Here is a 15,000-nt window from a genome sequence, read left to right on the forward strand (position 1 = left end):
CCCAAAGCACTACAAAATGACAATAGTTGTAAAACATTGTGTGGTATAACATGTTACTCCTGCATTGAATATTGAGAAAATGGTTGCAGTAAATTATCTGAAATGAAACAATTTGCTGAAATTTTCAACTTGTTATATTTGTGTGAATGAATGTAGGAGACCAACATTTAATGATTGTCTCCATTGTTTTAACAAATGCCACATTTTTTTGGCTCTACCCAAAGTTTTCGATGACTTTATATGGGAAAATATATCTACTTGAGATGACTTTGTCAACAATGACTTGGGGAAATTTTTTGTGTTTGCCGGAATAATGTATGTTTTGCCCCTATCAAGCAACTGACTCAGAGGCCTTTCAATATAGCCAACTTGTCAAACATCACTTTTAAAGTCCTGCTAGCCTTCAAATAACTTGGAGATACTTGGGAAATACAATAGGTCAGTGACGAAAACTGGGGTCTTAAAGACTTTCAGAAATGGAAAGATCAGGGTTTTACTTTGCAAGTTTTTAGAAGAAATACCACTTTAGTTCTCTACGTTATGACCACTAGGATACCCAAGAATTCCGTTCCATAATTACATGATGCAAAAAGAACTAAGATTCTTCCAATTACAACAGTTCAAATACCTAAGGCTAAATCAGCAAGGATGAGAATATAGACTTGAGAATTCCATAGAAAAATATTGCAGCTGTTTGAAAACTGGAGGCAAACCATACTTTTTCTTGCTATTGGCAGTAAAATCAATACGGAAGCAAATTTGAGCCTTCTTTATTTCTAGAAAATTTATTAATGAAATTGTTTGAATCGTCCTAGCTAAGCTGTTATGGTAGCCAAGGCCCAATTCAAACCAGGGGAGGTGGTATTCAAAAACAAGGGTAAGAAGAGGGGGCGAAAAAAATTGTGAAAAATTCCTGTTCTGGAAATGCTACCACAAGTGCTGTGGGAGATTTTCTGACTCACTATTTAAATTTTTAAGAAAAAGAGGGCTCCCTCTACCTCCAGTGACCAGAAGGCATCATGTAAAATAACCAGGTAAAACAGCAACACTTGTTTCCATTCATGTGCACATGACTTGTTTATCCAATCCCCCTTAGAAAGGCTATCTGGTCACAGTGGCCTAATAGACATGGCTGTTTACTCCGAAGTCTAGAGGCAAAGGTTTGAAAAAATAATGTCATTTTGAAAGATAACAATGGTAATGGTAGTAGATAATACAAAAGGGGAAGGTTTAGAAAAGGAACATGGTTAATAATAATAATAATAATAATAATAATAATAATAATAATAATAATAATAATATTATTATTATTATTATTATTATTATTATTATTTATTTGCTTATCAATCGGACTATCATGCCCAACCCTCAGCACCCCCTCTGCCACAAAAAAAAAGGGTAGTGAAAATAAAAGCAAAAATAACACTTCCATGCAAAAAGGTTGACTTCCAGGATACACTCCGAGTAAAACAAAACTTCTGGCAACTACAGTCTTTTTACATTGATATTGGTCTGTCAAGAACTGTGTAATAACTATCTTCAGTGTTGGATGATGTACCAGTACTCCTAGTGGCTTGCATATATCTCCTTTTGTGAGGAAATTGAGGGCTTGAAAGGTACACATTTTGAAGTCTAGTTCAATGTAAGCTTTACAGGTGATTTACTTAATACTATAGGTTGGTTTGTCCACTTTCATAAAGTATGAACAAGGCATCTTTAATATACCTTTGGGTCACCACGAGTGAGGCCTTTGAGCTGATGTTGAATTGTCAATCGTTTCAACAAACAAGCTTATAAGTTAATTCGATCCATGGTTTCACAGATGATTCAAGCATCTCACTTCCATTTGATGATTGTTGTTGATTCAATCAACAGAGTGACACCACAAGACAATGGTTGAACTTTGCAAAACCAACAAGAAACTTCACTGTACCGAACTGGGAAACATGAATGTGACTTTTTGAAAGGGTATACGTGTACAACCTGTAGGTCCAGCCTATTTGGAAAACTCTTTCATGTCAGCATTTGTTTCATGATGGTAAGCGTTTTTGCTTGGAGCTGATGACAGCTACGTTTTGGACATGAACAAAAAAGACTCCTTTCAGCATTCTACATACTCCCAGAATTAAAAATTCTTGCTATTCGTTCTGCCTCTGAATTGGAGATTGGTGGCCTCACTCCATTTCTTGCCATGTAAATTGGCTCCCTCTTAGCAAATACCTCAGTTAAATTTCCTTTAGCAGGTATATCTAAGTAATGTGAGCGAGACAACAGTTTAGAGTGTGACCTGCTCGAATTGCTTTGCATCCCCAACCTTAGGACCCTCATGGACTCCTCCAGCTGTTCTGTTGGCATAAAAAAATTGGGCAAATGATGACTTGATAAAGTAGCATGTTTGGGTAGCTCTCTGGGCAGATTTTCTTGATTGTTCTCAAAGTTATAGACCTCTTCAACAAAGTCACATGTGCTTGTACCACTGCATTTTAGGCCTGTACCTGCATCTGTGCTCATTTCTGAGAAATTCTCAGCAACTTTACACATTATGGCTGGATTATCAACTTCCCTACCGGTAATTTCACCATCATCACCATCAGAATCATTCTCTCTATTCTGTTGGTGAACATTTGACTCTGTGCTATTAGCATCTTGGAAAATAGTTTTCTGCTCCATATAATGTTCTGAAGTAGCAATTGATGAAAATGTGAGCTTTTCAATCTCCTCTATGTTTGCTAAGGTACCTTCCTCATCACTGCTGAGCCAGCTGTCTTTGTTGTCATAAAACTTTGAGGTTTTTGTGTTATCTTTGACATCTCCACCAACAGAAAAATTGTCAGATAAATCACTGGCAACACTTGAATCACTATCTATTGATAGATGTTGACTTTCAACTTGAGAATTCTTTGCTAATGTAAAGAAACTGTTTCCTTCTTTATCACACTGTAGACGTTGGTTAGAAGTCAAAACATTTTTTGGATTAGATGAGCCAATTCCTTCAGGAAGCCTCAAATCAGTAACATGGTTAGCAGTATTTTGCATTTCAATTATTGTTCCTGGTGTTGCACTAGTGCCTTGTTTAAAGTGTTCATTATTGTGAATGCCAACAGTGTCACCCAATATTGATTCACTTCCACAAGGTTTGGTCTCCTGCTCAATGCCTGCCACTTCTTTGCTGTCAGTTTTTAAAGTATCACTTGAGGTCTCCATTGAAATGTCTGAGAAAAGATGCCTTGATGGTTCAACAACTACATGTACCAACTCTCCTTCTGGATAATTGGAATCATCCATGGCACTGCGTGATCTTAACTTGAGGTGTAAACTTTGTTGAAGAGTATCCAGTTCCTTCATATTTTGCCTACAAAGCAAATAATATTAAATAAAAGTTTGTACAACCAACCCAGCATTCTAATGTGTGGTAATACCTTAGAGGTGAGAGTTAAGGTATAAACATTAACTCCCACCTGATGGGTCAACATTTTGGGTAGGGTAACAAATTCGATCCCATCAATAGGTCAGCTGATGTGTCAGTCAATGCATCAGCTGACATTGTCAGCGACAAATAAGTGATGTGTCAGCCAACACACCACCAACGTGTCTCATTGGTAGACCCAAAACCAACACAGCGGCCAACACACACGAAATTGGACACAAAACAAGACTGGTGGGACATATTTCAAATCATATTCAGAAATAATATGAAAGAAAGGCCATCAAAGTGTGAAATTGACTTGAAAAAACAGTGCCAGGCCTTAGTCAGTGAGGCCAGCCCGAACTTGACCAGAGACAAAGCCACAACTGCATTCGTTTTTTACAAACTGAATACAACCCAAAAGCATTAGTTTAAATTTGCTTTTAACCTTGCCATGTATATATAAAGTGTATGATAAATGATGATGACAACAATCATAAGTGAACCAAGGCAGCAAACTCTGCTAATTTAATTAAATACTGCACAATAAAGGGTGAAAACTGGTAAGCATGTATGCAATATATTTATTCATAAGCACAGGATAAAAAGCCTTCAATCAAAATGTCTTCACTGTGCCATGCTTCAAGTCACATTTCTCTCATAATAATTTATTGCTGTTTGTTTATTGTTATTTGCCAACCCCAAAAAATCTTTTTCAGATTGAATGGATTCTTACAAAAATGGAAGCCTTGATGACTAATTACAGGCTGTGCAAGGCCCTCAATTGAACAGCAAGGAAAGTGCAATTGTGTGACATTTCTGTTGCTGTTGGCCTTGATTGATGGTGTCTTTTTGTGTGTCAGCCGGGCATAAGCCATGCACCTGTAGTATCAGTCACACCAGTCAATTATTCTGTTAGTAAACTAAGCACCTTTATGAGGATTCATGCAGATCCCAGCATGCAGATCTTTTGAATCTCTGTCACAGTTGCTCTCCCTGATACTTTCCTCATGTTTTCTACCATCTCCTTCTTTACTGTACCAAGCGCACCAACAACCAGAGGAATCACTACGGTTTTCATATGCCACATTCTCTGTATTTCTAGTTCAAAGGTCTTTGTACTTGCTTTTCTTTTCGACCTCCTTCAGCGCAATGCATGTTTTTATCTGATTATTATTATTATTATTATTATTATTATTATTATTATTATTTACGGATATTTTTGTGACTACAAAGTTTGCACCACTGGTGTCACTCTTGTTTTGAACGTCTCAAGTTGGTGTAGGAGCAAAGTTGTTACTGAAGCCAAGGATGAAAGGAGTCCAGAGAAGAATAGTCAAAGACAAAAGAAATTCACCTCATTTATTGGAATAAAAAGTTAAGGTAAACAACTGTGTACCTCGCCTTCCAGATCTCGCCGCATTGGAGATCAAGAAGAAACACGAGAAAGGTGAGCACTAGGCTGTGTGGCAGGCGTTCCCAGACAAAAGAAAAAGGGAAAGGGAAAACGAGGAGGGTGCGCATGGAAGAAGCGGAGGACGCTTTTGTTTTTCGATTTTTTTATGTTCAGATTCTAATAATAATTGTAAATAATCGTGATTGGCTTGCAAGAATTAAATTTGTGTCAATCACCACCAACCTATTGTGGTTGAATTCAACATCACTCTCTTTCAAGCTATCACGTAAACAATATTAAACTCGTCGCCAACGTTGTCTTCTTGATCTGATTCAAAGCATTTGGATAGAAATTTGAGATTCTTGCAACAGTTTTTAATTTTCCTTCTAAAACTCATCAATAATTCATATGTTTGATAGCCAATAAAAAATGGCTAAATTCGTCACGTGCATGAGTTTTGATACCCAATGAAAACACAGATGAAAACCACACGTGTTTTGGATCACATATCAAAACCACACATGGTTTTCATCCGTCTTCTCATTGGACATCAAGATTTATGGATCAAAACAAAACAAATTGAACACAAAAACAATACTTCAGTTTGATTAATTATCATAATTAATCAGCTTCATGCCAATTCATTTTTTTTTTTCGTTGACAAAAATTCTTACATCTTCAATAAAATACAGGAACATTTAAAGAGATCGATCTAATAAATGTAGTCTTCCACAAAAATAGTATCTTGCATTGAACCTACAGTAGCTTATAAATACTGTCTCCTGTCTTACCTTTCATTGCCCATTTAGTTTTGTAAGTCTAGGAATACTCCCTTGCAACAACTTTGATTCTTCTTCCCAATTGTTTGGAGAACGAAAATGGCTTTCGGTATTCACTGCGAAAGACTCTGTCATCTTCACTCCCCCATGACTTACAACGAATATCAACAAGTTTCCCACATTCCGATCATTTTAAAATAGATAATTTCATGGGAAATTAGAACACTTAAACAATACCCCCTAATTACTAAAAGAAGTGTGAATAGTTTTAGAAGCCATAGCAAAAACTTGTGCATCGTGTTTGACCGGGGTTTCCAGACACCTCAAAACAATAAAAGCACTCGGCCTATGGCCTTGTGCTTTCATATGTTTCTCTGTGTCTGGAAACTCGTTTTTTATTTATTATACTTACACACATATTGCAAACAAGTTGTGAAAAATTTTCGACAATTTTTTATATGGATTCCCGCCACATTTGTTAGTTATTCAGTGCCCATACAACACCAAACGATTTCTTTTTCAGCGATGGTCTAAACAAACTGACACAAGATTTTGTTGAGACATTTTCACAAACTCAACACACGTTGTGCTCCCTTTTTGGCAACAGTGTGAGAGTTTTTGGAAACAATGGTGCGATCAACAACAATCCTGCCTGACGCAATTTTCCAATGAACGTTTTTGATTGGATGCCATTTGGCAGTTAGAGATTTCACAGCAGCCTGTGAGATCTGGAAGGCGAAATACGTAATTGTTTACGTCAACATTAAATAATTATATCAATAAGGTGAATTTTTTTGTCTTTTACTTTTCCTTTCTGGACTCCTTTCATCCTTTGTACTGTTTGCATACCTCAACTGAGAGAAGAGATGTGATGTGGAACAAACAGGCAAATCATCAATTATTGCAGTTTCCTTTCCACCTAAAAGGACAGAATGCAAAGGTAGTTAACCATAATTAGGTGTAATAATCATATCTCTGGTGTTCTTGCTAAAATGAATCAAAGATACTCCACCTTTGCAAAATCTGTGCTTTACAATGTTTTGGTGGAAAGCATCATTAGCCTCTTGGGGACTGTTGACTGAGGATGTGTTATATGATGTACCCTAAAGAGAAACACATCCATTCTGAATTCCTCTAGTATGATAGAGTAAACTTAAGATTATTTGGCTGGAGACAATTTTGCTTTTAGGCGACAGCTATCCATGCCAGTTGGACAGTGAAGAAGTTGACTGGTAGATTCCAGTCACTGTAGTCACAAAACTATGATGATGTGGCTTCTCAAAAATGCAACACATCATCATCATCATCATCATCTATCCAATTGTGATCTGGGTTTATCCCCGTAAACGAGGATGGCCGGATTTACCCCACTTTGTCAGCAATCTATCTAACTCCCGCTCTCCATCTCGCTCGATTCATGGCGTCCTTTTTCTCCAAACCAATGCTCTCCTTCTCCACTTGCATCTTCCACGTCTTCTTTGGTCGTCCTCGCTTCCTCTTGCCCTTCACTTCGAACTCCAACGCTTTTTCTCAGAACATGCCCATCATCCCTCCTCAACACATGCCCGTACCATCTCACTGCCATCTGAACCACTGTTTCCTTCAATCCCAACATCTCCATCAGGTCCTCTGTCCTCTTTTTCTCCATCAGTTTTGCACCACACATTGCCCTGCACCATTGCTCTCTCAGTCCTTCTCAAAATTGCTATCTCATTTTCCCTCAGACACCATGTCTCACTCCCATATACGGTAACATCACCACTCTTACACAACTCCGATAAACCATTCACCTTCACAAAGAACCTTTTTCAGTTTAGCAACTCTACACATTCCCTAAACTTGACTCATCCAATTCTTGCTCTTGCTGTCACAGCTGCCTCGCAGCCACCACTAATTGCATTCACCCTAGCCCCCAAATAACAGAAACCTCTCACCGTTTCCACCTATTCACACAACTCCTCCACCGGTTCCACTTACCATATCCATCAGCTGCTTCTTGCATCTTCCACACACAAAATCTCTCCCCAACCTAGAGGTCACCCTCTTTACTTTCATGCATCTTCCATGGATCCATTTCCCACATTTCACACACACTGCACTGCATTATTCACCAACTGCTAAGTTATTCTCATACGTTTTTAAGACCTAACAAATTCTTGTGATAAAAGAGGAAAAAGGTTACACTGGCAATACTACTGCTACTCACTTGAAGATCTCGCTTTGAAGAGGGGAGGTATCCTGTTCTTGAAGCAGTTGAACAGCGCAGTGGTGACACAGGAATAACAGGAGACACACCAAGCTGGAAATCAATTAGCAAAACTTGAAACTATTAGAGCAACTTGTTTCCAAGTAAGGACTGTATATCAAAATTGACCACATCATTGATGAGCAACTATAGCTAAGCTGGAAAATATATGGATGTATATGTATGTTTTAAAGTGTGTTCGCATTGATGTCATTGCTGAAAGCAAAACTTCTAAAAGGTTGCAATATGTCATGCCTGGTCACTGCTATTTACTTAAAATCATTGCATACACTGTTACTTGTGCATTCCTCACTTAGGCATTCATGCAGCAATACTCTCCTGATCATAGTAATTTAAATTTTACATCACAATGTTCAAGTGCACTGCTGGGTGCCAAAAATGGTATATGTACACCTGATAAATAAATGTTACTCAATGGTTCCTTGAGAGGAGTTAAGACAAAATTAGCACATTTTAAATTTGCACTTGTTTTCTTAATAGAAAAAGGAATGCTGATTCAGGTTGTTGGTGCAAATACCTTACCAAAACCAAGATACATGTGTAAGGTCCCAGCACTATCATAGTCAAGTTCCTAATTGCATCTCATGTTTAGGGTCAAGGCTCCAATGAGGTGATAATAATAAGAGCTAAAATGTAACCAATGCTCTCTCCACTGAGTCATCACTACATAAACTAACCTTGATCTGTCCCTTGCAGTCTCCATAAAAATCCATAACATTGTACCATCCAATCAGTTGCCTCATACCAGCCAACAATGGTGACAGGTCAAATGATACAAACCCTATTAAACGGTCTTCAGATGAGCTATCTTCACCGGACTTTTGTGCCTTTGTGAGTACATCTACTGTATGAACAGAGTGTCTCATTAGGTGAAAGTCATTGTATTTCTAGTATACTATTAACATAATATTTAAATCTGGTTGCCAGTGGTTTACCATAGCCTATAGGACCTCTTACTACCATCTGTTTAGCCTACAACTCAACTCTTTTGTTAGGGTTGCTGCTGTGATCACTGCCAGCTATTTCACCTTCACTAACTGCTTATGAAAAATGTTAGTGACACCAAGTTAAATTATACATTACCAGTATTCAAATGCAATCTGTATGTATATTTACCTGTATCATGTGGGGTGTGCCATAACTTGAAAACAAGATCCTTAAAATGAGAACAAGACATTATTATGGAAATGACATTTATGACTGTCATCAAGAGAACTATTAATAATTATTAAAATAACAATAATATATCACCGGCATTAGTATTTCAAATGGACCATGCTGCAAATAGTCTGTGCATGCATATGATTTATTTCTTTATTATTTTTTTCCAATTCACTTTTTGATTTCACTTGATCTTTTAAAAATAATTTATTCATTAACTTGTTATTTTCCAATGGAACGGCTGTGTGTTGCTATGTGCAGGTTTCAACCCTCTTTTAACCACCTTTGAAAACAGTGAACAAATGGCTGGAAAAATTTTTAAACGCATAACTTTATTGGGATGGAACATAAGAATCTGCCAAACTTTATTCCAACCAGGTATTGAAGCAGTCTTGGAGGTGTTTTGGTTACATAACAATAAAGATTATTAACTAAGTTAACTGGATGAGCTTAACAGTCTTCAAATAATAAAAAAATTAATCTTCATTTCTTGATTGTCAACTGTATAATAGTACACAATGCAGGCTCATGCGCATGGTTTGTAACAGAGTTTCTCAACATTTTATGAAGCATTTTGTATGTAGTCTTAGCAGTTGCTTGAACTTCCCCCTGCCCACAATGTGTTTCTTATTTGAGGTGTGTCTTATCACCCAAATGCAGTAAAACTTGACAAAACAAAAAGTCATTAATTTTGTCCCACAGCTGGTTTTGCATGGGTCTATCCCAGGGTGTCCAGTGACATGTTCATTCAGAAAAATAGGAAAATAGGAAACTCAGGATTGAAAAAATAGGAAACTTTGTTATAAAAAAAACAGGAAAAAAAAGGAGAATCAATAGTAATTTGATGGACAAAGAGAGCCTCCCTGCACCCCATCAGCTATCCCAATTCACCACTTTAGCCCATAACCTAACAATGAAATTATGAACATGAATATGACAAAGGGAGTATTTCGGTTCTAAATGTTCTTGTTCTTTATATTTCTTATTGTGACAACAATATCAACAAATCACTTTGTTTAAAAGGATATTACAAAATTAATAGCCAACACAACAAATCCAAAGTGAACACCATGTGTCATAAAACGATCAACTGTTCATCCTTAATTTGACTTTCTTTTCTTCAATAACAGAGCGGAAACACCAGTTGGTACATGTAGTACAAATTACATGTGAAATCAAGTCAAGCTATGATCCTCGCAGTTATGAACGCAATTTTTGCAATTGCGTAAAGAAGCCTGAAAAATTCAGGACTTCAACGGGGTTTGCAACTTAAAGTCAAGATACCTTCAGTGTCAACTGGATTTTGAAGCTAACTTTTGCTAAGCTTACAGTTGTCCAAACATCACTTAGTCTAACAAAGAGAATTGTGACCAATAGCTCACCTCCACCGACAGTCAGCCACCAGCCTTATTTACGTTTGCTGAAAAGATAACTGCATGTAGGCCATCTGTAGGCCATCTGTTGGCCCACTGTCGGTAATAAGGTAATATGCTGTTACCGTGTTGGGAACCTGTCGGTAGAATGTCGGTAACTTTAGGGCGATAATTGCCTTGAAAAATTTGTGACTTTCAACCCCTGATACATGTCGTCCTGATACATTGTTTCTATTGGATAAATATTTTCTCACATGACGTAATTCTGTTGCTCGCATTGCGTCACCATCTTTGCTGTATGTCCTTTCCACTTCGCGGTGTTGTTGTTTTCTCATTAAAAGGTCCTGTTTGACTGTATGGATAGTTCTCTTTCTTAACAGGTTATGGGCCCAGGACGTGAAGTTATTACTGTAGGGATTTGAAGTGTATTTTACCTTGGCACATGACGACGATGTCAGAAATTGTAAAGATCGAGAAGTTGAACGGGAAGAATTATCATACATGGAAGTACAACATAAAACTTGTTTTAATGGAGCGTGGTCTGTGGGGATTTACCCAGGAAGGTCAAGAAATACCCCCAGGAGATCCTGCAACAGTACTGCAACTGTAAGGAATGCTTTTCGATTATGATCTGACAAAGCTTATTCGCTGATTGCTCTGAATGTGGAGAAAGAATTGCATGTTCACATTTTTTCGGTTACCAACCCTCTCGAAGCATGGAAAATCTTGCAGAAGCAATTTGAGTTTGTATCAGTCACACAGATTGTCTGCATAAACCATAAGTTTTACACAGCAAGTGTGAAAGAAGGCTCAGATTTGTTGCAATATTTAACCCATATGACTTCCCTTGCTGAGCAGTTTAAATGCCAGAAATGTCGATGATCTAGACTGGGAGAATATCAAAGCATTGTTGATTGAAGAATATATGAAACGGACTGAGAAGAACAAGAAAGAAAAGTCTGGCAATGTGCTCTTCGTGAATCAAAGAAGAGAAAGAAGTTCCAATAAAGGAAATTATCAAGCACGTGGTGGATCCGGTTTTGTTTGCAGTGTACATTTGCAGAATTTCAACCCAGTTCGTAAAGATTCTTCTCAATTTCACCATGATGATCATGAAAGATACAAGGGAACCAAATGCTTTAAATGTAACCAGGATGGGCATAATTGCCAAGCACTGTCCACTGAATAACAAACACACCCAAAGAAGAAGAAAAGAAAATTCAAATATGGCAGAACTCGAAGGAGTTGCACTAATCTCAAGCATGATGAATCAGTCAAATAAATGGTTTATTGACTAAGCAGCGACAAAGCACATGACAAGCAACAAAAGTGTTTTAGAGAACTATGTTCAGTACCAAGAACCAAGAAATATTTACCTGGGAGACAGCACAGTAATTCTTGCACATGGCAAAGGTAAAGTCAAACTCCCTACGTTAAACAGTTCTCGTGAAATTGTCCTTGATTTGCATCAAGTGTTGTTTGTACCAAAGTTGACCAAGAACTTACTTTCAGTAACTGCAATTGCACTGATGGGAGCAGAAATCCAATTTGACAAGGATAACTGTTTAGTACGGAAGAATGGCCAAGAATTTGTTATTGGAAGTCTATTGCGTGACAAGCTGTGCATACATAACCAATTCTACCAAGTACGCTCAAGTTTCAACAGCAAATAGTACACCATCGCTTGCAGTTTGGCACCGCAAGTTAATTGGGTCATCTGAACTATGCCTATATCAATCAGTTACTGAAGAAGGAAATGGTCGATGGCATGAGCTGTGATTCAGACACCCAACTACAAATAAAGGAGTGTAAGGCATGTGTTCTTGGCAAGATGCAGAAGAAGCCCTTCCCAAAACAAAGCCAACACAGGGCAACCATGCCGTATGAGATTGTCCACAGTGATGTATGCGGTCCAATGCAAGTGCAATAATTTATTGAAAGGTGGTAGTAGGTACAAGGTTACGTTTACAGATGATTTTTCACGATACGCAACTGCTTATTTCATCAAATCCAAGAGTGAAGTACTTTCAAAATTCATGGAATATGTCAATTCTGTTGAGAAACATACTGGTCATCAGATTAAGAAACTGAACATTCTCGCAGAGGAAGATGTTTAAGTTCTCAGAAGTGACAATGGAGGAGAGTACACTTCCAATGATTTCTTCAAGTTCTGTTCAGAAAGGAGAATATTGCACCAGTTCACTGGCCCTTATAGTCCACAGCAAAATGGAGTTGCTGAACGAATGAATCACACTATTATAAAGGGAGCAAGATCTATGCTCTATCAAGACAATTCACCACTTGAATTCTGGGCGGAAGCATGCAGCACAGCAGTTTATCTTCACAATCGAAGCCCCACAGCAGCATTGAAAGATGAAACCCTTTTTGAATGTTTATTTGGGAGAAAACCAGACATTACCAATCTGAGAGTTTTTGGCTGTGAGTTATGTGTACTACATATTCCAGACAAATAATGCAGAAAGCTCGATGCCAAAGCCCACAAAGCAATGCAATTTTTGTCGGATATCCTCCTGGTGTCAAGGGATACAAACTGTATCATCTGAAAAAGAAGAATTTTGTTGTGAGTCGAACTGTACAATTCTTTGAAGTGAACTTTGATCATTTTGATGAGATGGAATCAAAGGATACAGCCCAAGCAGAGCTGAGGAACATTTTTTCAGACATAAATGAAGAAACTGAAAGTAAAAGTGTTGCAGTGCATCCCTTAAATAAAAAAGCTGAAGTTCCGATGATGTTAAAGAAGAAGGAAGAACCCATTGTTCCAGAGGATGTTGAACCACCAGTTGAGAAGAATATTAAATCAGCAGTTCCACAGATGTTTCAAACAGTGGGAGCACCAAATGAAGAAGAACCAGTGAAGAGAACATACGAAGATAAATTTATGGAAGAAGTTCAAAACCTGGGACCAATAAGGCAGCGAAGAAAGCCAAGTAGGTCCAAGACAGTTCAAGAAGCGTTGAAAGGTGAACATTCTAGTCAATGGAGAGAAGCCATGGAATCAGAATATAATTCCTTGTTAAAGAATAATACATGGGATCTAGTGCCTCCACCTGAAGGAAAGAATGTAGTTGGTTCTCGTTGGGTCTTGAAAGTCAAGCGTGACAAAGATGGTTGTATTGATCGCTACAAAGCAAGGCTTGGTGCACAAGGATATTCACAAAAGAAAGGTGTTGATTATGAAGTGTTTTCACCGGTGGCACGGTACACATCTGTGAGATCATTACTTGCCCTGGTTAATGCACAAGATTTGGAGATACACCAAATGGATGTAAAAACTGATTTTTTGAACGGTTCATTGGACTGTGAAATCAAGAAGGATTTGTTGATGTTGCTAAACCCAATCATGTTTGCAAATTGAAGAAGAGCATTTATGGACTTAAACAGTGAGCTCGTTGTTGGAATACCTCTCTGGATGAATACCTGAAATCAGTTGGCTATCGCAAAAGCAATGCAGATGGCTGCATTTATGTGAAGTCGGTGAAAGAAGCTAATGGTGAAATCAGTTTCGTGTTTTTGGGGGTGTACGTTGATGACATCATTCCAGTCTCAAACAACATTACACTGCTTAAAGAAGAGAAAGCTGCATTATGCAAAAGATTTGAGATGATTGACCAAGGTGAGATTCACAACCTGCTTGGTATGTCAATCAAGTGAAACAGAGAGAACAGAACATTGACCATAACTCAGCCTAACTACGTAGAGAAAGTCCTCAAGAAAATTGGGATGGAAAACTGTAGACCCGTCTCTACTCCACTTGAGCCCGGAAGGAAATTTCAACACTTAACACCAGATGACGAACCTTTCAATGTTCAGATTTACCAACAAGTGATTGGATGTCTAACCTATATGTCAACAGCAACAAGACCAGATATTGCTGCTGCAGTTGGAGTTCTCGCTCAGCTTGTTTTGCACCAATTACAACAAAGTGTCACTTTCGTTGCCGGCAGAGGACCTGTTGTCCCGTAAACTATTGCTTTAGAAGGCATATTATTCATTGCCAGGGTGTTATCGCAATGCAGGCATGATTCCACTGGTGGCACAATGAATCTGTTGTAGTGATAGCTGCCTTCACCCGTGATTTCCCATAAAGAATCGTCAAACTCAAATTTGAATGATGCGCAAAACACTGAGCAGTATCGTTCCATTATACGGGCATGAATCTGAACTTCAGCCTCTAACAACTTGACACCGTTTTTTTCAAGGATTTGTTTTGCAATCGAAAAGCGAAGAGGTATTGTAGTTCCTCTGGGGATGACACTAACGGTAATGGGGATATGATCTAAGGCCATTTTCAAAAGCACAACTCCTCGAAACGTTAATTTTGAAGAGAGCAAAAGCAAAGCCTGATCCTCCGTGATAACCAAGTTACCTGCAAGAATAGATCGTATGTCGATAGCATGTAAAAAAGAAAAGGCAGCATGTAACTCGTCCTGGGCTTTGTTTCTTTGATCAACACGTTGTTGAACTGCATCTGGCGTAAAGGCTGCTGCCAGTCGTCGCTTGTTCATTTCCTTAGCGCTTTAGGCTACTAAGAAAAAGACAAATGGTTGATGCGCAGTAGCGTAGCGTTACATACAAATCGTTTGTTGAGCCAGGTC

The 15,000-nt window shown here is 38.2% G+C and overlaps 1 protein-coding gene across 4 annotated transcripts in view; it reads right to left on the bottom strand.

The window, feature by feature from the left end:
• The window catches only part of LOC138015200 (C2 domain-containing protein 3-like), a 107,232-nt gene that overhangs the window by 1,090 nt on the left and 91,142 nt on the right, over positions 1-15,000 (bottom strand). For 3 of the 4 annotated variants that reach the window (XM_068862155.1, XM_068862157.1, XM_068862158.1), the window contains 6 exons: positions 8,964-9,003; positions 8,525-8,691; positions 7,788-7,880; positions 6,594-6,684; positions 6,431-6,500; positions 1-3,352 (listed from right to left, as the gene is read on the bottom strand). The exon at positions 1-3,352 is cut by the window's left edge and continues 1,090 nt beyond it. In XM_068862155.1, the coding sequence (XP_068718256.1) occupies positions 2,110-3,352; positions 6,431-6,500; positions 6,594-6,684; positions 7,788-7,880; positions 8,525-8,691; positions 8,964-9,003 (1,704 nt within the window). In that variant the 3' untranslated portion in view covers positions 1-2,109. The remainder of the gene's footprint in view (positions 3,353-6,430; positions 6,501-6,593; positions 6,685-7,787; positions 7,881-8,524; positions 8,692-8,963; positions 9,004-15,000) is intronic. The other variant, XM_068862156.1, reaches the window with a different exon arrangement.

Source organism: Montipora capricornis, chromosome 9 (genome assembly GCF_036669925.1).
Source record: "Montipora capricornis isolate CH-2021 chromosome 9, ASM3666992v2, whole genome shotgun sequence".
In the NCBI taxonomy this organism is placed as follows: domain Eukaryota; kingdom Metazoa; phylum Cnidaria; class Anthozoa; order Scleractinia; family Acroporidae; genus Montipora; species Montipora capricornis.